We start from the raw sequence: 24,119 nt of genomic DNA on the forward strand, positions 1-24,119 counted from the left end.
ATATATATATATATATATATTTGGCAAATGCCCATTTATACGTGGAAAAGAAAGCGGTTAAACCATAGGATCCGAACCCGTTAGTGCGGTTATGCTTGATTAAAATTAAAGGATCCGAACCCTTTTGGAGGACCCGAATCCGAACGTAAATATTTCCGGTTCCCGCGACTTTCTCGCGCCTCTTTTTTACCGCCTTTATTTTTTGTTATTGTTTATGGCGCCAAACCTTCCCGCCAATCCCTAATCCCAAATCCCTACCAAGTAAAAGTATAAAACCAGCCCACCTCTCCGTCTTCCTCTACCCCATCTCCTTGTCTCTTTGCTCTCCGGACCTCTTACGAGACAACAATGGTGGTCGCCTTGGGCCCTGGTCGGTTCTACGGGAGCAGCCTCCCTCGTCCCCGTTTCTACCCGGACGTGAGGCTCTCCGATTCCCGAGTCGACCCGCCGGTCTCCGTCTCCGATCCACTCCTCTCGTGGGCTCACGAGGCCCACTGGTCCATGGGCGGACTCAGCTTCAAGCGCCACCGCCTCCAGGGCCGCATCGAGGGCTCCATCAAGAAGCTCCGGGCCCACCAAGAGCAACGCACCAAAAACTCCCCCAAATCCACCGTCATCAACAAGAAGCGGCCCCAAGATCTATCCTCTCTCGACGATGCGTCTTCCGAGGAGGACGAAGTAGAAGTAGGAGAGAAAGAGAAGGAGGTTACCGTTGCATCTTTTCGGAAGAGGGCGAGGAAGCTCGGGGACGAGTTCGATCGGATCGCGGCGAGGCAAGGAGAGGAGAAGAGGAGAGCGGTAGTGGATCGGATCGGGACTCGAGCTCGGAGTCGGAAGTTCGTTGTAGACGAAGCTACGATCGAGGAGGAGGAGGAAGAGAAGAAGAAGAAGAAGAAGAAGAAGCAGAAAGCGGTGGTGGTTGGGGTACCGCGGAGGACTTCGCCGAGGAAGAAGAATGTAGTTTGATATCACAACCCCTCGGTTTTGACTACATCTTGTTTGTTTTAATGTCTCTGACATGATTGTAGATCTTTGACTTTCGATCTTCTGTTATTAATTTGTGGGTCAATGGTATATATATTAAAGAGAGTTTTTGACCAAACTAGAATTTTTTTTTTTATTTAGTCTAATTATTTTTAGCCTTAATAAAAGTATTAAACTAATTAGTGATTTTTAAAATGCTAATTAATTTAGTGTTTTTAAAAATGTTAATTAATTTAGCATTTTTATTGTGGGATAACTTCTATTCTTAACTCTTCAGTTAGTTTTAGGATTAAATAAAAATGTTGAAGTGATTGGTATTTTTATTTAGAGATAAAATGTTAATTTTCTAGTACTTTTATTAGATCTATAATAAATTAGATCTCATTTGATAATAAATTTAAGGAATGATTTATTTTAGTAAAAATAAGTTAAAATAAAACTAATTTGGTCAAAAACTGTATTAAAGATGCCCAAGTTCTGATCTCTAGTATAAGAAAACACAATATTATGTTGGTAAGATCCAAAGTGGTATTTCATTGTATTTATTTTCTATAATCACAATCTCTATCTTTTCTTTTTTGAATTAAGTTTTAAAATAGATTTTTGAAACTTTAACCTTCTTTGTAATAATAATTAGAAGTCTTTAATTCATAGAAGTTCTGTTTTAATTTTCAGCAATGGGTTTTTCCAGAGATTTATTTGTAATTAAATCCCTGAAGAGTGTTGTGATGCAGGGAGTATCTTGTTATCTGTTTGATGGATTCTGGCACATTACTGTTCTAAATATTGGAGTATTAGACTAATCTTTGAGAACTCCCTTGAATGTGCTCAGGATGCAAAGCTCACTCCTGAGCTCTTTGAGCTCAAGCACCTGAAAAAGCCTCTTTCAACAATTGCTTCTCTGCCCATCAACCTACAATAATTCCATACAGCAACTGGGAGAAGATATCATCTCAAAGCCTGGAAATATTGGCATTCTCCAGTCACTAGTACTAGTGGAAAATATGCTTGTGTTCTCAGGGAATCAGTTGGATACAGACTTCTTTGTTCTTTAAACAAGTTTAAGAGAGATAGAAGGTTTCATCAAAAGGGAAAATAAAAGAACAAAGAAATAGAAAGCAATTTGGATGTAAGAAATAACCCACATCAACCATCTGAAAAGACTTAAAACTTTCATGCTATTGATTTGCTAGTTGGGTTTTGCTCTTTTTTCCCCCCTTTTCTGAAAGCTTCTACCATAACCTGGACATCATTGTTCTTGTGCAGTCACTAATTTCGTAGTAAATATGATGGTAAAAGTTCAATAACAGAAAAGACTGAAAAATGCAGCAACCTGTAAAATGAATAGTGACATTGATAGTGGAGAAAAGTCTAGAACAAAATTGTTTATAAAGAGTTAGTTCTTTTAACATAATGGTTTTTTCTGAGTGAATAGGAATTCTCTTCAAGATTTATATCCATGAATTGTAGTATATGAGTGCTCATAGGAAATTTATCAGAGGTTTAGATATTCTACTTCTTTGATTCTTATTTACTCATATACTTTGGGAGTTTGGTGAAGATGGATGCTTTCCTATTAGATTACTTATTCATAAGACAAAAGATTATGAAGACAGATAGTAGAGATCAACAGAACATCTCTTGCATTCCATAAGACGATTGAGAGTAACAAATGTCCAACAACATAAATTGCTATGAACTCACTACATTTTAGCATGTCAGCCGAGAGCAATCTCACATCTTAATTTAAATGTAAACACAGGATTGCCTTGAATCCATCAGTGTATCACCTATGGTGGTGCCGCCGGTGATCATATCTGTCTCTCCCATGGCGCGTTGAAATGTCTGTGCTTGCACCATATGCACTCGTATGGTTCCAGTGCTCATGGCTCGGACTGTCATACTGAGGCGACCGCCGAGCGGACTGGTATGGATATGGGCTGTGGGGACTGCGAGGGCTGTGCGCTGCAGAACTATCGTAAGGCAAGGGACTTCTCCATCCCCTATCCGGGAGAGATCTCCCAAGGCTCGGGCTCCTCATGTGAGGATTGTAGTCATAAGGGTTGTATCGCGGAGAGTAGACAGGCATGGAGTGCCCATGCTTTGCACCAGGAGTGCAATCTTCATGCTGCTCCTCGGAACGCAACTGATCATGGTGTCTCTTCCTGTGTGAATCTGATGAAGGTAGCCGAAGGTGTGAACGACTCCTATAAGAACTTGGGCCTGACCTTGTCAATTGACTCTCCCAGCGCTTGTGATCGGCATTCTCAGGGATTGGTGCATTTATTCCAGGGAACTCCACTGTCATTCTTCTCTCTGGTGGCTCTGGCTCATCTCTTTCTGGAAGCTCACCATCCTCATAATCTTCCTTTACCTCCTCATCAGCATATATCGTGATTCCAGAAGGCTCGTCTTTGTCTTCTACAACATCTGAAAAGGAGTAGCCACGAAACTTTAAGAGGAAGAAATAAATTGAAATCAAAACAGAACTGTCAAAGTTGACCTGAAATAATTTGTTATGGTGAGGGAATTATTCCACACAATTTCCTATCTGATCATATTATTCTTGACATTTGGCCTAACATTGTTGCTATGTTTTATCAGTTATATGAACCTAGTTTCCGATTTTATCTGACATGTACTTCAAGTTTTACATTCCATATCTTTATGCTACTAACAGTAATAAGGAAAATATCGTTCTTCATATTACTAGTTCATCATGCATTTGTTGGAAAATGAGTAAGAATAGTCCAAAGTAGCATCCAGAAATAGAAAAAACATGTTAAAGCAAAGGTTATCGTACCAAGATATCCAGGTGGGTATCCTATTTCTTGCATTCGATGAAACCAAGGGGGTGGATCATACTCCTGCATCAGAATGTCAGACAAATTTAGATGTAAAAGGGGAGGATGGAGAAATTATTACTTTAAAATCACAACAGACTCAATTTGGATGCTGATTTAGAGGGTTGGATTGCTTACTTACATTGGAGCCATATTAATACTGGTGCTAATTTTAGAAAATACTGTATAAAAGATGTATTCTCTACCTTATGGCATTATCACAATCCCTTGCCCATAAATTGACCAGAAGTAACAAAACGTAGTTAACCAACAAGAAAAAGAAACTCCTCTATAATCAAGAAGAATAAAGTCATAAGCAGTTAACCAATAATGAAAGAAAAACTCAATACTAAATAGTTCCTTTCATCCTCCTCCTCAACTAAGTCAAGTGAAAAATTGTTAAACTCAGAAAGCAGTAGTTCTCAAGAGAAGACTTATAGAATTACAGTGATGCTTCTGGTGCAGCTTGACCCTATTGCTATTTTTTTCGCAAATCCTTGTTCCCCTATATATAGAAGTCAACATGATTGTATGTTCAAATAACTGCATATTAGATTTAGCAACAAGGATGGATCTGTACCAGAGACATTACTTAAAACAAATTGAAATTTAAATATCTCTGTAGAAAATTTGGATATCTCATTAATCTTATTTAAGCATCACAAAACAATAAATCAGATGACTAAGCTATATGGTTGACTACATGAATCCTGCTCCATCAAATAAGAGCCCCCTCGAGCTCAATCAACCAACATGTCCAGTACAAACTTTCTTTTATATGAAAGTGTATGCAACATTGATTCATGTGGCGTCCAAACATATGAGCAGCCAAATTCAACTAGCACACATGCAATTGAGCTGCTGGTTAGGTAAATACTAAATAATTTCATAAGGCTTATGATTGTTAGTGCTTACTGATTATCTAGTTATGAGGTTAAGAAAAATAACTTCCAAACCTTTTTTTTTTAATACTTCCATTTGAAAGGTCAAGTTGCTTACCCCAATCCCCAAACATTCTCTTGTTTCAGGCCCAAGAACTCCTGCTTTCAAATCATCAAACTTCCCAGGTGCTTTCTGATAATACCGGATTTGTCCTCGATTACCAGCTGATTGGTTTCGTTTTGACTTATGTTGCTTGCGAGCATTGTTGATTGCAACATTATCACGAGGTTTTGTGCACTCCTTCAAAGAGTGACTATATGAACCACAATTGAAACAACGAGAATCTTCCTTCTCTATCCTGGTATTAAAAGGAACGCAAAGAAAATGATTTTTTTTGGTTGGGTGTTGGGGGGGATGGATGGGAATGATGATAATGCCAAAGAATGAAAACAACATAAAGAATGCAAATTATAATCACCATTAAAGGAGTAAAGCAAATTATAGAACAAATGAAGATGTTTATTATTAAAATGTTCAAGAAAAAGGCAGAACATAGGGATGATATGCAAGCTGAAATATCATTAAACCATTGCTTTAGAAGACATTAGATACAGATTTGTTGCATCCTAGAGATCAAAATGCAAATAAAGGTTGACCAGGATCATGGTATATCCTCTGGTAGAAAAAATGCAGTAGCTCTGAGAGATCATATACAACAATAATTATTATGGAGAAAGATTATAACATGATAAAGAAAGCATCATTCAATTTCAAACAAGACAGAATATCATAATTCATACGCAAAAAGATTTAGTGCAGGAGAAGTTACAAACTTACAATAATTATACAAGTAAAATCAAGCAAATTATCTTAAAACACATGATACATGCACAGACACAAGCACATGTAAATGCATACACACACAAAGACACACACCCCAAGAAATGCCAATGCACCCTCACACGATAAATATACATTCATAAAAACATCTCATACTTAAGTTTGTACACAAACATGTAAACAGTCTTTAAACATGTGTGTGTATGCATTGTTCTGTTTTAAGAAGAGCAAAGGTTATACCTTTCAGGATTAGCTGAACCATCAAGTGATGCCAAATGCAATGAATACTCCCTATCATAAAGAGGAACTGAGTCATTGTTCTTAAGATCCTCTTTTCTTGCCTGGTTGTCTAGCCAAAATGACTATACAGAGAGAGGAAAATAGATTGAAACTGTAAGTTCCCAATACAGAAATCTCTATAATGACATACATGCATATATATATATATATTATATTAATAAATTTCCATAGAATCAATCTAGAAAAATTCTACTAGAGAAATCAACAGAAACACTTGCACATTTCATATGGAAGTATCACATTTAAGGATTCACCATTGAACAAATTCAAGTAGTATTTTGGCTTAAAGATATCAAGAAAAACATAAAGCTGATTATGTCTCATTAAACACAGCATAATAAAGAGATAAAATGTCATTATGTTCTGATACTTGAATTATTAGATCCAAATGCTGTCAATCCTTCTGCAAAAGAGTGTTCCACAACAAAGGTATCAACTTAAACTGTTTACAAGCTTGAAAGAGTCAATGGCAGGGATTTAAAGCCAGTAATCCACTAAAAGATGCCCAATGTTACAGTAGAAAAGAAAAGACAATGTAGGTAACAATCTCATACTGCTTATCATAAAGATGATCAATCAAAACAAAGATGCTAGATATTATAAAATCTCATACCACGGAGGAAGATTTATCAGAGCCAACATGTAGTGCTGGAAAATATGTCTCTTCGCCACACTCCAAGGCCTCCTGAGCAGACACCTGCTGCACAACCACATAAGACTTCATATATCAATTAAGGTACAGTATAATTCATTACTGTTACTAATTAAAATACACAAAAAGAAGATGATCCATTTTTTCTCTTTGTAGATCTTTCCAAGTCTTAATCCCATTACTATTGTTGCTAAACCGTTGTTTGAAGTCAAAATAATTTAACCAAAGAGATGATTCAACTCTTCCAAGCAAGTATATTTCTGGAATATAGGCTACAGAGTTGGTACCCTTTTAAATCCAAACACCAAAATAAATGTGACTAAGCTTGTCTAATATGACTAGGAGTAACAGTTGATATAATTGTGATATTATGCTCAAACACCATTTCAGAAAACATGCCAGTTTACCACTTCTTTAAGAATCACTGCAAGATGTAGGTAGTTGCATATATGTTAGATGGGTGCACATATGCGTTTCTCGTCATTGTATACGTAGTTTTACGAATTTATATGAACTAAATAGGAAAACATTACTAAGTGGGCTTATAAGGAATATGTAGAAGATAGATAGATATACATGTAGGCAAGGATGGTGTGTTGGTGGCATGACAAATAAATGGAGAGAGAGAGAGAGAGAGAGAGAGAGAGAGAAGAAAGGAAAGTAATCACATATCTACAGGCCTTCACTGCCATAGTCCACCTCTATCACCAAAGCTGCCGCCACTTTTTTGCAAACCTTCACCTTTGTTGTCATTAGGGTTTCAAATGAGAGGGTATGGAGAAGAGAAGATGATGATTCATTTATATGATAGCTTATTAAATCCTAACTTAAATGATAGCAGATCATAAGTTATGACTTATGAAGTAGATCCTATTTTAATTGATAATGGATCCTCACTTATCATGATGGATACTCTAAATTCTAAGTTTTCCTCTCATGTTCTTCACATAGCAACAATCACAAAAACCCTAGAACAATGGCGCTCGTTCCTCTTCCCCTACTTCTTCACAAGTCTATTGAAGGCTTCAACGATGATTCCTCTCCACCAGCTTCTGCACGTGTTCACGAAAGGCATATGCAAGTGTTTCCCCCAAACTAGAATACTTTACAAGCCTTTGAGGATGCCATCGACATTCCCCATGCCACATTCCGCCCTAGTGTTGGCACGGTAAATGTCAATAGCCAAGCTATCCATGCATGTAGGTAAACTAAAAGTATTTGAGTACACTGAGATTTAGTAACACCAAAGCGGAAAAAAAAAAAAGCTTTAATCTCTACGTAGACCAAGGATTCTCATGCCAACGACACACGCTATGCCAATATCTTGTCGATACTGACATGCCCCAATGTGTCGGCAACACATTGTCAGCCTACTAGCACACCCCTAATATATCTTTTAGAATTTATACATGTTTTTTGTTTTAATATTTGTATTAAAGCCTAATTACATATTAAATTTAAATTTTTTGACATTTGGGGCAAAATTTTAGGAAAAATCAAATTTCTTTTTTTATTCCTATACTTTTAAGAGTATTTTTCATAGGGTCTAGTAAGCTCTTACAAATGATAGATTTGCTAGATCTATCATTTATACACCTAAAATTAGTTTTTAAAGTGTCAAACAAAGAAAATGTTTAAGAGAATGAAAGAAATTTCCTTCTGATGTGATTTTTTGTTTTAAAAAAAAATTCTTAGATCCCTCCTAGATCTCCTCTATTTTTCCTTTCTCCTCTCTTTCTTCTTCTCTAGCTCCTACTTTCTATATGGGTAAGTGACTACAACCCATTTAACATATCTTAGTGCATTTCGGGCGGCACCTAATACTAGCATGACACAGATCAACACGTAGGCGTGCCAATCAACACGACTCAGCATAGGGTGTGCCGATGGCACAGCCCTATGTCAGGTGCCGGAAACCTCATCAGCATGGCAAACCTTGATGCAAACTCTATAGGGGTTTGTTGGACTTTGCTCTATTTAGTGTAGTCAAGGAACCGTAAAAGGATAAGTGGCTAGCCAGCTGGCTCTGCAGATCCAGCAACTAAACAAGCTTGTCATACAATAGATTAGATTGTGTAAAATCAGTAACAAACTTAAAGGCTTAAAGCATTATATAGGACAAATTAGCATGTAAATGTTACTAGTCTTCTGACATAAAACTTTAAATAAACAGAAACTAGTAGTGAAGTAGTTATATGGTGATTGCAGCCAATATCAAGACGATAAGCTTAGACAAGCATATTCACTTCACTTTATCATACAATTACAATAGCCAATGGTATACGGGATCCAATGGGGCAAATCAATCGACTATGTAAGGCTCCTGAACCAACCTACTACCAGGGTATAATCCCAAACTGATGGAGGCTCACTTTCTTAGAAATTTTATATTATATTCATCTCAATGATCTCAGCATCATAATTAAGAATTTCATACGAAGTACAGAACACCAAAGTGTATGATGAGACGTAGAAAAATGGAAAAACAATGTAAATCTTCAAGGCGTTATTAAGTAGTAAACTAATTTACATTTACTACATCACTCAGTATAGAGCTGAAAGGGAAAGGAACTTACAATAGCAGAAGGCTGGCGTGCATGCCACTCAGACCAATGCTGCATTAGTTCCATAAGCTTCCTTTTGCTTTCTCTGTAGCATGACAAAATAAAGATGCACTGTAAAAATCAAACTCGTCAAGAAATCAGCAAGAATTGCCAGAACTAGGGTTAACTTGATAGCGACCATAAGACTTTAGATGGAGCTATAAGCTCAAGTAGACAGACTATTGTAGGTTAAAATGTAAGAGACATGAAAGATCAACTTGCACATCAAGAGAGAGCTATTCAAGCCTGACCTTGTCAACGAGTTGTACATCACACGTACTGATGGCTGGCTTTTGTCAATAGAGGTTAGACGAGCTCTTTTAACTCCTGATATAGCTAGAACATTATATTAGGAAAGAACAAGGAACATATAAAATTACACAAGTCAAGAGCTGATGTTTCAAAGCAAAGCTATGATGCACCTCATTGATATTAAGATTATGTCAGTATAAATCTTTATATGCTACCACACAGTAAAAGAGGTATGAGTAGGTCCGTGCTCTGCTATAAAGTATGTGAAGAAATACTAAGTGCAAAAGGTAAGGAAATAATAGTTTAGAGGATACAACTTTCATCAATCAAAAAGTTACTTGAAGTGCTGACAATAACTGTGTGCAAGTCAGACTTTTCTTCTTCTTGCTGAACTTTATTCAAATCTTCTCCTATTTTCACAGTTGCAACCAATTCAACGCTCTCTTGTAGAACAGTTTGTTTCTCAATGACATCATCTTCAAGGTCCATATCCTGCACATGTTGGTCGTCTTCAACTTCACCACTACATTCCGGATTGTTCATACTCTCCTTACTAAGAATGTCCTCCTTCAGTTGAGATGTACTGGTTGGACAGTCTACTTCACAGCTACTGGAGTCCAGTTTATGCACATCATTCTCTTCACTTTTGTTGTTATCATCACAAGATGCATTAAGATTGATGAAGTCATCCAAACCCATCTTCTATTGAAGAAGTTGGCCAGCAAGATTCACTTTGCACCACCAATCAAGTCACAATATTCATCTGCGCATAAATGCACGATGCTGTGAAATGAAAATTGAATAATAAAGACGCAAAAAAATGCATCACAAACAAAGAATGCCCTTCTGATACTTCATTTATATTCGATCATGTAACACTATGTATAATTAAGGAACTCACACCAAATATTCTCCGAGCAAATTGTTCACAGAGAAAGTAAGTAAAATTGATTTACAAGAAATAATGAAGCATGCATATGATTACAGGTACGGATACGATACGGATACGGGATATAACAAATCCTAAAAGAATAGGATACGGATATGACTGGGATACGTTAATAAATAAATTAAAATAAGAATATATTATTATTATTATTATTATTATTATTATTATTCTAATGACAATCTATATATGTATATTTGCCAATTAACTACTAAACAGAGCATTTTCTACAAAGCCTTAACCTAAATCTACAATCCAACTGAACTCAACAGTAAACAACCTAAATTTCAGGTCGAAAACTAAATCAAGCAAGAGCAGGAAGTAGCAACGCAAGCAACCCATACTTCTGACGAGAAGGAAAAAAGCAACCTAAATTTCCATTACAGATAAATCATTCCAAAATTTAACTGGAACCAACAGCAAGAAACCAAATATTTCCAAATCGAGGAGCAAAAAACTCAAAAATAGACTGAATCTCAGATCAACTGGAGTTGCGGTGTGGCGGTGGAGAGGAGAAAGGAGGTGAGAAGTAGGACTGGGAATATAATACCATGGGAGGAGAGGAGGAGGGAGATCAATACCTTCTATGAGAAGCCCGAAGATCGCCAGCGCCGAGAGAGGAAGGCACGCGCCGCCGACAGAGGAAGACCGGCGTTGCGCTAGGGCACGGTATCGAGAGGGGAATTCGCCCGTTTGCTTTGCTCGTTTGCTTTGAGATCAAAGGGAAAAAATATAGTGTAACTATTCTATACTCTTTCTTACTATTAAAAGACAAAGCGTATTCTAATATTTACTTATAAATTAGAATAGTGATGTAATATAAAGTTAAGATAAAATACAAATAAGAAGTAAATATTGGACTAAAATACTGATAAGACTTATACTGCATATAAATTTAAGAGCCAATAACTCTTAGGCCCTATACTTGTAAACTATCACTCTATCACCCCTTTTATGTACGGTAGGGATCTAAATGAGAGGAGCTTGCTTTGATCGAGCTGACTTTGTGATTAATTTTGAATTAAAGTAATTTTAATTCGAGCTAATTTTAAATTTAGTCTAAATTTGAGCTTAAACGAGCTGCTCAATTAGTAATTTCAAGTCTTATCAATTCAAACCATTTTCGAGTCCAAGCAAATTTGAATTGATTTAGGCTTGAATCAAGATCACTTTACCTCCTCATGTCACAAAAACCTAATAATTTAAAATACTTCCTTCCTTCCTTTCTTCCTCCTTCCGTGACTTACTTAATTTTAAATAGAGATTAAAAATAGATCTACTTCTAATAGAAATAGATCTTGCCTTTTCTCCTCAACCGAGGGCCCAATACTCAATTCCTCGATACCAAATTCCATGTCCACCGAAATCAATAATCATTAAAAAAAATCCACAAAAATTAATCACCCATACTACGAAGTGGGAGAGATTAACGATGGTCCAAGCCATTCTAGGCATACAACTGAAAACGAAGAGCATGATGAGCCAAGAGAAGAAGAGGATTAGTAAGATCCACTACAATACATACCTATCGAGTAGTAGAGATGATCGGAGTTGAGGAAGACTACGGGTGCAAGGTGGAGCAGCGTGCCGGCCTGGAGAAAATAGCCGACAAGGGTGTGCAGAGGTGCCAGCATGTGGAGTTGGTGCAGTGGGCGTTGGTATTATATATATATATATATATATATAGAGAGAGAGAGAGAGAGAGAGAGAGAGCCTTATCAAGCTTGCATCGAATTTAATTTTGAGCCTAGTTTCAAGATCAAACTCGGTTCAACCTATTTTTGAGCCCAGCTTGATTGAGCCTTATTGAGCCGACCTCGAGTCGGCTCGATTACTTTGATAACCTTATATGTACCACCTCTAAACTTTTATGTGACCGGTAAAATCTCTATTGAAAATATCTCAAACATCTCTTTCATTATATTTTTCTTACTTCTATTTTATCCGTAAGTCGTCATGTACAAATCTTGTGAGCATATGACAAGGTGAAACACCCAAACCTCCAAATACACGTGTAAACTGCGTGGGTAAATCCCCCCACGCGGTACATCACATGACCTGTCAGTACAAGGATTTCACAAGGCATACAACAGCATAATTTCACCATAAATAAACTCAACTATAAGAGTCCGGATACAAGTTCCACAGACCACAACAAGCCTTCCAAATATACATCCAAAATACAATGTTAAAGTTCAAAATACAATATCATCATAACGCCCTCACGGGGGCTTAATACAACTAACATACATACTGAAAAGAAAAAGCAGCTACTCCTCGCTACCCGCACCTGCGTCACCTAGCTCTGAAATAATGCCACCACGAGGTGGTGAGCTTACAGCCCAACGAGTAGGATCCATACAATCTAAAATAATAAAATTACAGGTGTATATCCAATGTATGCCTATATTTGCTAACAATAACGATATATTTGTTGAAATGACTTACCACAAATTACTAAATCAATGAAATTGATAAAGATTACCGGTCATTATCTTGGAACATGCTAGTTCCTAAACGTATCACAATAAGTCCGTATAATATAAAGCTTGATACATTCTCTTATTCGTACACATCTCAATCATAGGTTTTACATGTTATGCATAGCAATAAAATAGCAGTTTAGTCATCTCATGCCTACCAAAGCATTAATCATACTTATCATCGCTCACCGAGCTATTCACCACACAGGATAAATACTCTCAATAAACAAGCATCCATCACATAATCATCAATCATCTCATACATCGAGGGAGATATATACACATCTAGCGGTAATGTCACCTACATGTGTATGGCGACACTACATGTGACCGGTTGTCTGTGACCATCAGACAAAGGACCCCGGTCGTAAGCCCATATCTCACTCTCTCTAAATCATCATCGCCCTCGGCGAGAGAATCGGGAGCCCTCGGCTCATCAACAAATGCCCTAACCCTGCGTCGTCAGATACTACTAGAGTTATATCCCCGCTTCACAATCATGTTCTTCCATCATCATAATCTAGTCCTGACTATATAGTATAACTACCTGAATGTCACACAAGCTTCCTGACCTCAAGTGTAGACCGTTGATAGTATAGTCATATAAGATACACTCTACCTTTAACCCTGGGCTGAATGAGTAAGGCAACTGCCTAGTCAGAATTCGACTACTAATGATAGGTGGAAGTAGTGCAGTGTCTATGAGTGTATAAAGCATGTCATAGTCATCATGATCGTTACATTCTATATTCACAACAGGTATACATATAGAGCATCATCACACTAATATTTATGCTACATTAACATTCTTATGATATCACAATGAGCAAATCATCAATAACTACATATGTAAAGATATAACATGGTATACTAAATGCATGTATTAATACCGACACTTCCTACAGTGCCATGGCAGGTATAATAACTGAAACTGTATTATTCTAGATTTCGTATAACTCTACTCGCCTGAGGGATCTCCACAGTATGGTAAATCTCGTCAGCCAGCCGGCTCCTCCGAAATCCCAAAATCCTCCTCACGCGGTGTCAATCCTATTAATTCACGTAACACCACGTAAGATTAGCGAACTAATAGAATTAATTATCTTATTAGAGCATTTATGTTTGGCAAATACATGAGTCAAGGGTCTCTTAAGGCGAGTCTTATGTTATCCTAAAAATTCACATGATACTAAATTGTCATTACGAGGTATCGGGCTAACTATATCAGGTGAAGAAAGATAAACATGGTTATATGGTCCAAATAGCCCTAAATGGGCTAGGCTAGATGCAATGGGTAGGCTCAAACCCCACCCAATAAGCAAGAGGGCCTTGGTGGGCTAGGGGCCCAACCACAGCCCACCAAGGTTGGATTAGTGGGTTGCAGACTGCAGCCCACCCAACATTTGGGTTAGTAGGCTGCAGCCTGCAGCCCACCCGAGTCCAAGTCCGAGTGGGCTGTGGCCTACAGCCCACCCACACTCATCTCCCCCCATCTCCTTCGAGGGAGGGAGATAGAAGCAGCGAGGAGCGAAGGCTCGGCGCTACCGGTGGCCCACGCCGCCAGCAGCTCGCCCTCAGGTCGGCGCCTCGCGACTTCGCCGGGGAGGGAAGGGAAGAAAAGCAAGGGGAGGAAAAGAGGAGGGTGCGGTTCGGCTCGACGGGCATAACCCACGCCGCAGAGGAGCCACCGCCCCTCCTCCTTGCCCACAGGGGAGCGGGAGAAGCTCGCCCCGCGGCCGGAATGGCCGACGAGGCGACGAGGCGAGCTCCATGGCCGACGGCCATGGAGGTCCTTCCTCCCAACCCAAAGGGCCCGAAGCCCGTCCAGAGAGCCCTTTCCTCGAAGCTCTCGGACCGACGACCGGACGCGAGGTCGTCGGCCGCCGGGGATGATTAACTAATGTGTTTTAATAGGGCTAAGGCTTACCGCGATCCGCGCGCTCGGCTTCGTTGGCTCCGAAGCTTCGTCGGCTCCGGCGTTGGCAACCACGAGAGAGGGAGGGAGGTAGTGAGTGGAGGAAATGGCGTGGTCCAGGGAGGGGAAGGTGAAGGTTAATGGAGGTGGGGGGGAATGGTAGCGTGCACGGCAAGGGAAGGGGAAGAAGAGGAGAAGAGAGGACGGGGGGTGGGGGTGGCAGGCGCCTGTGTCAGCACGTGCGTCACGGAATTTTTTTTTAAAATTTTGGGGTATTACACATGGTCTCTTGTATTTTGAAGTAAATAATAAAGAAAAATTTTAGTTTACTAAAATATATTTACCTTCTCATAGTGTATTTTGATCATTTTAGTTTTTTTTTTCATTTATAGGTTAATGGCGTGAGACAATTTTTTAATAGTTTAGAAAGTCTAATTGTCACAACAAATAATTCAGAGGAGGTATATAAGAAAAGGATAATAGTTCCGGAGTCTAATTATGATTATCTATAAAATTAAATTAAAGAGTTCTTATTTATGATGGGTATGCAATGTATCCTTATAAGCATTCCATTCCATGAAATAAGTGGATAGTAAGAGATATAAGATATGTGAGAAAATTAAGGGAAAGTTTGAGCAGAAACTTAAATTCGTGAAATAAAATATGTGGGTGGCAGAAGAGATGAGAGAGAATTTTTAAATAGCTATAGTCAAATTAAAGATAAAAATTATAATTAGGAATGTATTAAATAATTTATAGAGCATCTCCAAAAGAGAGCTTTATATTATTGCACTAGACTTTATATTTATTATTTAATTAATACAATATACATATATTATATTATATTATTTAAATTATTTAATAGGTCCGCTTAATAATATTATTTTTAATAAAGTATATACTTAGAAAACTCTCATCCAAAATTTTAAAATAAGACTAATATTTATTAGTTTTAGAAGTAATTTTAAGTTAGTATTTTAGAATTAAATTCATCAAAATTATATTATACAAAATAAATATTGAAATAAATATTATACGACATTACTAGAAGTATCAAAACTACATTACACAGAGCAAGGAGAAATTGATATTTATTTATACAAACAATGTGTATTTAATAGTCTGGTAAGTTATCTCCATAGCTACTAGTTCTATAGTCATATTCTATTTCTTAATTATATCTATATTCTTTATATTGATATTTTGATATAAGTCTGACTTGAAAATGACTATTCCTTTTTCTAATAAATTATGTCTTTTGTTTTTAAAAGAAAGCACATTCATTTAGCTTTTCAAACTTATCGTAATAAAATTATGAAGATCTAAGATAGAGAGACTCAATTTGATAATGAACGATTCTTTGCTTGACATAGAAAAATCTAACAGATGTTTATTTGAGCTTTAAAATATATTGATTGAACACTTATGATAAAGGCATGAAAATGAATAAATATAATTTTTATTTGATATATATAATGTTTGATGTATTTTATATTTGGTGTTTACATTGGAAGATAATTTTGTGTCATTATCCAAATAAATTTAGGACACTCTAATTTTAAATAATAAATAAAAGAGTATTTACTATATAATTTAAGAAAAAATAAAAAAAAATTATTAGTCTCATTTTAAAGGTCCTCAGCATGACCTTTTCAACTATACTAAAAGCATTACACTTCATTATTAAAAGCATCAAAATTATATTATAGAAAATAAGCATAAATTAATATTTAATAATGAAAATAATAAATCTTTGATAGTCTAGTAAGTTATCTCTGTAGTTAGATTGATCTCACTACAAATCTTGGACTTGAAAATGACTATTGTTTCTTCTATTAATTGTTTTTAAAAAAAAATATGTTTATCTGGATATTCAATCTTATTTAATCAATCGACAAAATTTCTCTATCCATACGATCACGGTCAATATTAATTTGCATATCTCGTTGTTCTAACTGCATAACTCGTTGCTATAACATTTTCTTATAATTTTTTAATTATTAATGTTTGATGTATTTTTTCTTATAAGAAAAAATATTTATTATAGAATTAAAAAAATAATTTAATGTTAGACTAATTTTAAAAATAATTAGTAAAATAGATTATTTAATAAAAGATGCAGAAGAAATTTAAAAATTTGGATTAAGCTTTTACAGGATAAAATTGAAAATTTAAAAAGTCTAATAGTTATTTGGAGCCTGCCTCCAAATTCTTAGATGAGACTCCAATTTAGTTTGAAAACCAGTTGGAGGGCTCTAAATTTAGTGTTTTGGAGTATGGTTGGAGTTAGCTATTATAATACACAAAAATTTTGGATGGATTTGATATGATCTCAAATATTTCGCACGTGCACTACACGTGAGAGAGGTCCCCTCTAGTAGTCTAGTGTTAGTGGAAGGTAAAAAGACCGAAATGTCCTGATACCCTAACGACTAACGCACTTACGCCTCTTCCTCACCGCGCCTCTTCTATATAAATCTCCCTCGCCCTCCACTCTCCACTCTCCACTCTCCACACTGCCGCCGTCCTCTTCCTCTTCCTCTTCCCGTCGCATTCTCCTCTCAGATTAGGGTTTCTCCCATCTCCGTTCTCATCTCTTCCTTCCCTCTTATTCTCAAGCCATGGCAGCCCAGATGAGCAAGAAGAAGAAGGCAAGTTTACAGAAAACCCTAACCACTTCCCTCTTTTACTTCCTATTTGTTCCGTTCAAATGTTAACTAGATCCTCGATCGGGGTCTTGATTCTTAATTTTTATGAATTATTTGATCTTATTTTTCTTTTTCCCTTTTCCCGATTTAGTTCGTGAATGACGGAGTGTTCTTCGCGGAGCTCAACGAGGTTCTCACGAGGGAACTCGCTGAGGACGGTTACTCCGGCGTGGAGGTCCGTGTCACGCCGATGCGGACCGAGATCATTATCCGAGCCACCAGAACCCAGAATGTCCTTGGTAGGAGGAATCTCCTTCGTTGTTTCGTGATGAATAAAAACTATAAGTAATACGTATAGAATTACTACGTAGGCCTTGAAATGTCTGTTATTTGATATTTTAAGGTGAGAAGGGTAGAAGGATAAGGGAGCTAACCTCTGTGGTGCAGAAAAGATTCAACTTTCCGGAGAATGGAGTTGAGCTTTATGCTGAGAAGGTTATTAACAGAGGTTTGTGTGCTATTGCCCAGGCCGAGTCCCTCCGTTACAAGCTCCTTGGAGGTCTCGCAGTCCGAAGGTGAACTTTCTCGTGCTAGTTACTTTAGTGCTTTTAATTCACCTTTAGGTGATTCGTTATTTGCGCAGCTCATTGATAGCTGCATTTTCGCAAAATACCCCTAGAGATGCAAAATTTGAACGCGTCTCATTACTGATTTATTTGATGTAAAACAGTAAATTTTTCTGCTTTCCTACTCATTAGGCATAACATCCTAATTGCCTTAATTATTCTCATTATATTTGTTTTTGTGCATGACTACATGCAGTCACCACTCAATTTGTTCTCTGCATGTGTGGGTGAATGGAGAATTCACACTTAGTTTATTTAGTATTGAGGTAACGGTACAAAGTATAAACTCTCTCAATTTGTTCTCTGCATGTGTGGATGAATGGAGAATTCACACCTAGTTTACTTTAACGATTGAGGTAACGGTACAGAGTATAAACTAGTATATGTAATCTATAAGGTCTAAAAATTCTAGATTGCAAAATCATAAGTTTTTGCATTCTATTGGATATGTGAGAGTACTAACGCTCTGCATCATTCCAAAAGAATTACCTTTCACTTTAGAAGTAGACTTTGCCACACTAATATGATTATGATCTCAATCCTTGAATTCCAAGAAAGGTGTAAGTCTACTTTACACCCTATGTGCACTTTCTAGTGCTGCAGTTTCTGCATAACAATACATGGTTTTGGTTAGTTCTTGTTTGCATGGGAAGTTAGATCTTGTTTAGGATATGCTGTTTTACCCCAAGGTTTATGCTCCTTTTTAAACCTATATGTACTATACTTCTAATCTTCATACAAATTTATGCATAATACACATTCAGGCCTATATTGCACCTGAAAATAAGTAAAAATCCTACTTGCTCATTAGTGGGACTTTTCAGCAATGGTGCATAAAGGCAAAGCTGTTTTTCAGCAGCGGCCAGACAACCGTAGAGATAGATCCACAGATGAATGGTTTCAATTCCATTTGTCTACTAATTCTATCTCACATTTATGATTTGTTCACTGTAGGACAATTCTCTATCTCGCATTTCAGGACTATATTGCACTTGAAAATAAGTAAAAGTCCCACTCACTCATTAGTGGGATCTTTTAGCAATGGTGCATAAAGGCAAAGCTGTTTTTCAGCAGCGGCCAGACAACCGTAGAGATAGATCCACAGATGAATGGTTTCAATTCCATTTGTCTACTAATTCTATCTCACATTTGTGATTTGTTCACTATATGGAAATTTTCTATCTCACATTCAGGACTATATTGCACTTGAAAATAAGTAAAAGTCCCACTCACTCATTAGTGGGATTTTTTAGCAATGGTGCATAAAGGAAAAGCTGTTTTTCAGCAGCGGCCAGACAACCGTAGAGATAGATCCACAGGTGAATGGTTTCAATTCCATTTGTCTACTAATTCTATCTCACATTTGTGATTTGCTCACTGTAGGATAATTTTCTATCTCACATTTGTGATTTTGTTCATCATAGGGTAAATTTTTTGTGCATCTTATAATAATTGATTCTTGGAATGTTAAACCTTCAAATGATCTTGACTTTACCTGTAGCTTTTATAGTTGCAATACTAGGTTTTATTTGTGTCAGTTCATTGCTTTTAGTGTGCTGGAAAACCCAGACTATCTGCTAGTTTTCTTTTCGTTGATGCTGGAAAGCCAAATTATTATGGGTGGGCTTAGTGAGGAAGTTTGACAGGTTTTCGCTGCTTCTGCTAGGTGGCAAAAAAGATCTTTCAATACAACATCAATTGATTCATATGGTCATATGCGTCAATTCATATTTCAGATTATGCATACTTCAGTTTTGTACTTTGTGGACTATTACTCAGAGTTGGTGCATTTATCTATGCTTGCAAATTATCTTCCTATGAATAGAGTAATCTGAAAATCTGTCGATTCTATTATCCTGTTATCTATATGGGGAATTTGATGCATAGTTTATAAGGCTAAACAGGTTTGGTTTTTTCCTACCACCAGGAAAGTAGATGTAGATTTAATTTGATGGTTTAAGATTTTTATTTTATGATGTTGATCCTTTACTTCAAGCAGTTGTGGATTTCTTTTACACCCTCTGTGTACCATTAAAATGTTCCTTGTACTACACTTTTTTTGTTAATGTAGTTAGTATGCATGACATGCATTGACCTGCACTGCACCTGCAAATATATACTTTCTCACATGCTCATTATAGTTGTGAGAGTTTTAGCATTGGTGCTTAAATGAAAAGCTGTTTTTCAGCAGCGGCCAGACAACCGTAGTGATGGATCCACAGGTGAATGGTTAAATATCATTTGTCTACTGATTCCACCTCACATTTCTTTAGTGGACTTGGATTTGTTACATCATATTAATGCGTATGCTTGAAGTGTCAACAGCACAATCATTTTTGCGCTTGGGTACATTATTTTTTGAACTTTTATGTCGTGGGATTATTTTTCTTTTCCCTCTTTGAAATTGAGAGAGGGGATTGGAAATTCAAATTAGATATGCATTTTATTGGTCTGCTTATACTTCTAGGTATTATAGAAAGAATTAATTTTTGGGTCTGAATGCACATCTTAGAAGATCTCTCATTGAACATATTGCAATCTATTTACATTGTAAACTTTATTTATGTTGCAGAGCTTGTTATGGTGTACTCCGCTTCGTCATGGAAAGTGGTGCTAAAGGTTGTGAGGTGAGATACTCTTTACGTCTCTAAAAAATCCAAAGCATGAAAGTTATTGGTGCTAATATGTACTGCAAATTGTGATGCTTAATCCATAAAATTACTAACAGATAGGGGTGAAAATAGATCGGATACGGATCGGATAGTGCTCAACCCATATCCGGATCCATATTTTTAGTCCGAATATGGATTCGGATACGGATATTTAATGGATAGTAAAATTTAAAACCATATCCTAACTAAACGGATACGGATAATTTTCGGATGAAAGATTGGATCTTAAACGGATATTGATTGAATTTAAAATAATTATAATATTTTATTTAGATATAATTAACACAAAATTATTAAGAGTTTTATAACAAATAATTTTTTTTGTATGTCAAATATATAAAATTAAAGAAATTAATCTCTATAAATAATATATAAAGTATTATTAGTAACAATATTAATATTTACTATTTAAATAAGCAAACTAAAAACTGTAAATCATTTTAAAAAATATGTGATAAACGGATATCCGATATCCGTATCCGAATCCGAAAAATATATCCTATCTGTATCCAAATCCGAAAAATATATCTGATCCGTATCTGAATTTTTTTCAAATATTCTATCCGTATCCGAATCCGTATCCGAATCGGATAGAAATTTTTTATCCGAATCCGATCCGAGTCGGGTCGGAGTTAATCCGACCCGTTTTCACCCCTACTAACAGAACATGTATCCATAAAAACCCTAGTAATGACTTTGACTAGCTACTAAGCAAGTAAGGTGCTTTCAGGTTATTGTGAGTGGCAAGCTCAGGGCGCAGCGTGCCAAGTCAATGAAGTTCAAAGACGGTTACATGATTTCCTCTGGTCAACCAGTTAATGAGTATATTGATTCTGCTGTCAGGCATGTACTTCTTAGACAGGTAAGCATCTTGGATAATTAAAGTTGTAATGCTTCTGTTGCATATCATTATCTTTTTTAGACAAATTAGATGTGACTACCATTTTAGCTTTAAGCCTACATGTTATTATGGGAGTCCATTTCATGGGAATCACTTGTTTTATTCGGATCTAGGAATCGAAAGTGTGACCAAGCTTTTTTTTTTCTCAAATGGAAGGACTAAGGAATTCATTGAGAAGCCTATAAAATTTGAGCATTGGGCATTACAGAATTGTTTGTTTATCAGAATCTTAATGCGTTAGCTGAGCTCCTCAACCACTCTTGGAAGACCTTTCAAAGGAATCTAAGAATTGCTGAACTTTCTTAGGTTCGCAAGGTTATATCATAGAGTAGTTGGGCATACATGTATGTTCAGCATTTCTCTTTTCCTTCTTCCTTTTTTCCTCATGTCTGTTGGTTCAACTGCAGTTAAACTGGACTTCAACTTTAAGTGATTATTGCACCATTCTTATAACATCAGCATGCTCGTGCAGGGAGTTCTTGGTATTAAGGTGAAGATCATGCTGGCCTGGGATCCCAAAGGAAAGCAAGGTCCTACCACTCCATTGCCAGATATTGTTACGATACACGCCGCCAAGGACGAAGACGAATATCTCACGCCACCGTCTACAGTCGTGGAAGTTTGAGCCCGTGTCATCAACCAAAATCTTGGAAAATTGAGTAGGGAATCGGTTATTAGTCTCAGCATGGAACTCAAATCTTTTTGGAGTTTCATAATTTTTGAGGTCAACCTTTGGTTCTTACTACTCTGTTCTGCCTGTAACCCTACAGTAGGGCTGTCAAAGTAACCAAGCGGGTCTGATCCCGGCTTGATAAGGCTTTGAATCAGGCTCGAAGTTCAGATTCAGACAAAGTCTAAATTAATAGATAAATATAAAAAAATCATATAGTAAATAAGGTTTAATTCTGTTACATATTTAACTTAATTTTATTTTGTAAAGTGATATCACTCTCTTGGGTCAAACGTAAAGGCGACATCATTACAGCATTGGTGTTTGTACTCTATGCTCCATTATTTTCTGCAATTTCTTCATGAAATCTATTTTGAGTACATCCCAGATAACAACAAAGGAGATAACGAGCAATACGTAGTCTCCCAGGTATTCCCTTCGCTTATAACAAAACATCCCCTCTTATGTAACTCGAATTCCCACAGAGAGCCATCACGAATATAAAATAAACATTGATACCTATTTAGTTATATTTAACTGCACCATGAACTATGCAACTTAAAGATAGCAGATAAGAAACTATGCAATTTACGCACCCAGCAGCTAAAACTGGATGATTTCAGAGAAATGAGAGAACTTGACCTTAAAAAAGGGAGATCCAACATGCACATAAATTCAAAACAGAGCATGCCAGAATGAATAAAGCATGAACAGTCATAGCATAAGCAGAGTTACACAACTGCACAAAGGTCCATTACCTCACAGCAGAATGAAAATTATATGGGAAACAAATCATATGCTGACCTGAAATCAAGGAGCATTTACTATCCTCAACTAAGACAGCATTTTATTAAGATGATTACCTTCAGAAGAATTGAAGCCTCGTACAGAATATAAATATTTTAGAACAGGCACTCAATGAACTCAAAAGGACTTAAAAAAAATCAACTCATGCCATTTGTATTCTAAGGATTATAAGAAAATCAACAATTACAGGCATTGTGTAACAGATGGATATACAAAAATATGGAAGCTGTTGATAGCCATTGTCATCATTGCTGCAGCCAAGCAGCTGCTGCTACCGTTGCATAGGGATAAAGTTATTGCACAAGAATGAAAGCTGGAACAAAACTATGAGCTCATGTAGATTCAACAGAAAATAACTTAGCTTGAAAACCATTAAAAGCTAGTTTTTTTTTTTTTTTCTCCCCAATCTTAGTTTGAACAGTTATAAATATTGCACAAAGAGGAGGATAACTTGCTTGTCACCAAGACAGGATGCGGCACATTGTTCTTGTGCTGGATATAATAATCAATCTCCCAAATATCAGCTTTGTTTCTCCAAAATATATATATATATATATATATATATAATGATGCAGGAACTATGATACATGCGGAGATGAAAATATCTTCATTTTTATTTGCCTTTGTTCCTTGGAAAGAATTAAGTGATGACCATAACAATATAATCCATGGAGGCCATTTTCTCTGTTTTCTTCATGCATATTAGCCTATTAGGGTACAACAATTCTTATGTTGAATTTCTATACTTGATTATAAATGCCGATTTATCACTGATGACTAATTGAAGATGCCTACTTATTTATTTATTATAGCAAGAAGCAGTTCCAATTTGTCAAACGACTACAGTTAAAACAATAAACATGCACACAGCACACATATCAACATCTCATACTACTGGAAGATTTGTTATCCACTATACCTGCATCATGTTGTTTAATAGGGAACTATAACTTGTTTCGATATCACATAGCTGTCTCCCTGTATTCAGGCAGTAGACCAAGTATAGCCACACAACCATACTAAAACCCCAAAGAATGCAGGGTAGAAGGGACCCCTAGATCTAAGTAATTCTGGACTTGGATTACCATTGAGAAC

General features: G+C 36.7%; 3 protein-coding genes and 4 non-coding genes across 9 annotated transcripts; 6 read left to right on the forward strand and 1 right to left on the reverse strand.

The window, feature by feature from the left end:
* Positions 1 to 290: 290 nt before the first annotated feature.
* LOC140774778 (uncharacterized) lies at positions 291 to 1,118 on the forward strand. The gene has a single exon (XM_073117897.1). The coding sequence runs from the start codon at positions 349 to 351 to the stop codon at positions 964 to 966; it is 618 nt and encodes a 205-aa protein (XP_072973998.1). The 5' UTR covers positions 291 to 348; the 3' UTR covers positions 967 to 1,118.
* Positions 1,119 to 2,604: 1,486 nt separating this feature from the next.
* LOC140771448 (uncharacterized) lies at positions 2,605 to 11,043 on the reverse strand. Of its 2 annotated transcripts, none has more exons than XM_073113021.1 (9): positions 10,884 to 11,043; positions 9,671 to 10,119; positions 9,356 to 9,440; positions 9,078 to 9,150; positions 6,463 to 6,546; positions 5,790 to 5,911; positions 4,827 to 5,067; positions 3,788 to 3,851; positions 2,605 to 3,414 (listed from the first exon to the last, which is right to left on the reverse strand). In XM_073113021.1, exons 2-9 carry the CDS (start codon positions 10,053 to 10,055, stop codon positions 2,771 to 2,773), a joined length of 1,698 nt encoding a protein of 565 aa, XP_072969122.1. In that variant the 5' UTR covers positions 10,056 to 10,119; positions 10,884 to 11,043; the 3' UTR covers positions 2,605 to 2,770. The 2 variants fall into 2 exon arrangements, with proteins under 2 accessions (XP_072969122.1, XP_072969116.1); XM_073113015.1 differs by having other exon boundaries at positions 6,463 to 6,549.
* A 6,147-nt stretch (positions 11,044 to 17,190) lies between these two features.
* LOC140776047 (small ribosomal subunit protein uS3x-like) lies at positions 17,191 to 22,534 on the forward strand. 2 transcript variants are annotated; one of them, XM_073119600.1, is made up of 6 exons: positions 17,191 to 17,351; positions 17,500 to 17,647; positions 17,752 to 17,923; positions 20,547 to 20,601; positions 21,377 to 21,508; positions 22,020 to 22,534. In XM_073119600.1, the coding sequence occupies exons 1-6, from the start codon at positions 17,322 to 17,324 to the stop codon at positions 22,170 to 22,172; spliced, it is 690 nt and encodes a 229-aa protein (XP_072975701.1). In that variant the 5' UTR covers positions 17,191 to 17,321; the 3' UTR covers positions 22,173 to 22,534. The 2 variants fall into 2 exon arrangements, with proteins under 2 accessions (XP_072975701.1, XP_072975710.1); XM_073119609.1 differs by having other exon boundaries at positions 17,796 to 17,923.
* LOC140777795 (small nucleolar RNA snoR143) lies at positions 18,746 to 18,910 on the forward strand. Its single transcript, XR_012107093.1, has one exon. It is a non-coding gene; the product is annotated as a small nucleolar RNA snoR143 (small nucleolar RNA).
* Positions 18,961 to 19,125, forward strand: LOC140777790 (small nucleolar RNA snoR143). The gene has a single exon (XR_012107092.1). It is a non-coding gene; the product is annotated as a small nucleolar RNA snoR143 (small nucleolar RNA).
* LOC140777781 (small nucleolar RNA snoR143) lies at positions 19,175 to 19,339 on the forward strand. Its single transcript, XR_012107090.1, has one exon. It is a non-coding gene; the product is annotated as a small nucleolar RNA snoR143 (small nucleolar RNA).
* LOC140777802 (small nucleolar RNA snoR143) lies at positions 20,075 to 20,241 on the forward strand. Its single transcript, XR_012107094.1, has one exon. It is a non-coding gene; the product is annotated as a small nucleolar RNA snoR143 (small nucleolar RNA).
* Positions 22,535 to 24,119: the final 1,585 nt, after the last annotated feature.

This window comes from Typha angustifolia, chromosome 2 (assembly GCF_048772165.1).
Source record: "Typha angustifolia cultivar Huaian chromosome 2, ASM4877216v1, whole genome shotgun sequence".
NCBI classification, from domain to species: domain Eukaryota; kingdom Viridiplantae; phylum Streptophyta; class Magnoliopsida; order Poales; family Typhaceae; genus Typha; species Typha angustifolia.

Excerpts from the sequence above, each read along its gene's own strand:
- LOC140771448 (XM_073113015.1), bottom strand. The coding sequence starts at position 10,055 with ATGGGTTTGGATGACTTCATCAATCTTAATGCATCTTGTGATGATAAC. Across the intron at positions 5,068-5,789 it reads GGTTCAGCTAATCCTGAAAG|GATAGAGAAGGAAGATTCTC; the intron begins GTATAACCTTTG and ends TTTTAATACCAG. Across the intron at positions 3,415-3,787 it reads ATACCCACCTGGATATCTTG|ATGTTGTAGAAGACAAAGAC; the intron begins GTACGATAACCT and ends ACTCCTTTTCAG.
- LOC140776047 (XM_073119600.1), top strand. The coding sequence starts at position 17,322 with ATGGCAGCCCAGATGAGCAAGAAGAAGAAG. Across the intron at positions 17,352-17,499 it reads AGATGAGCAAGAAGAAGAAG|TTCGTGAATGACGGAGTGTT; the intron begins GCAAGTTTACAG and ends TTCCCGATTTAG. Across the intron at positions 21,509-22,019 it reads GGCATGTACTTCTTAGACAG|GGAGTTCTTGGTATTAAGGT; the intron begins GTAAGCATCTTG and ends ATGCTCGTGCAG.
- LOC140774778 (XM_073117897.1), top strand. The coding sequence starts at position 349 with ATGGTGGTCGCCTTGGGCCCTGGTCGGTTCTACGGGAGCAGCCTCCCT.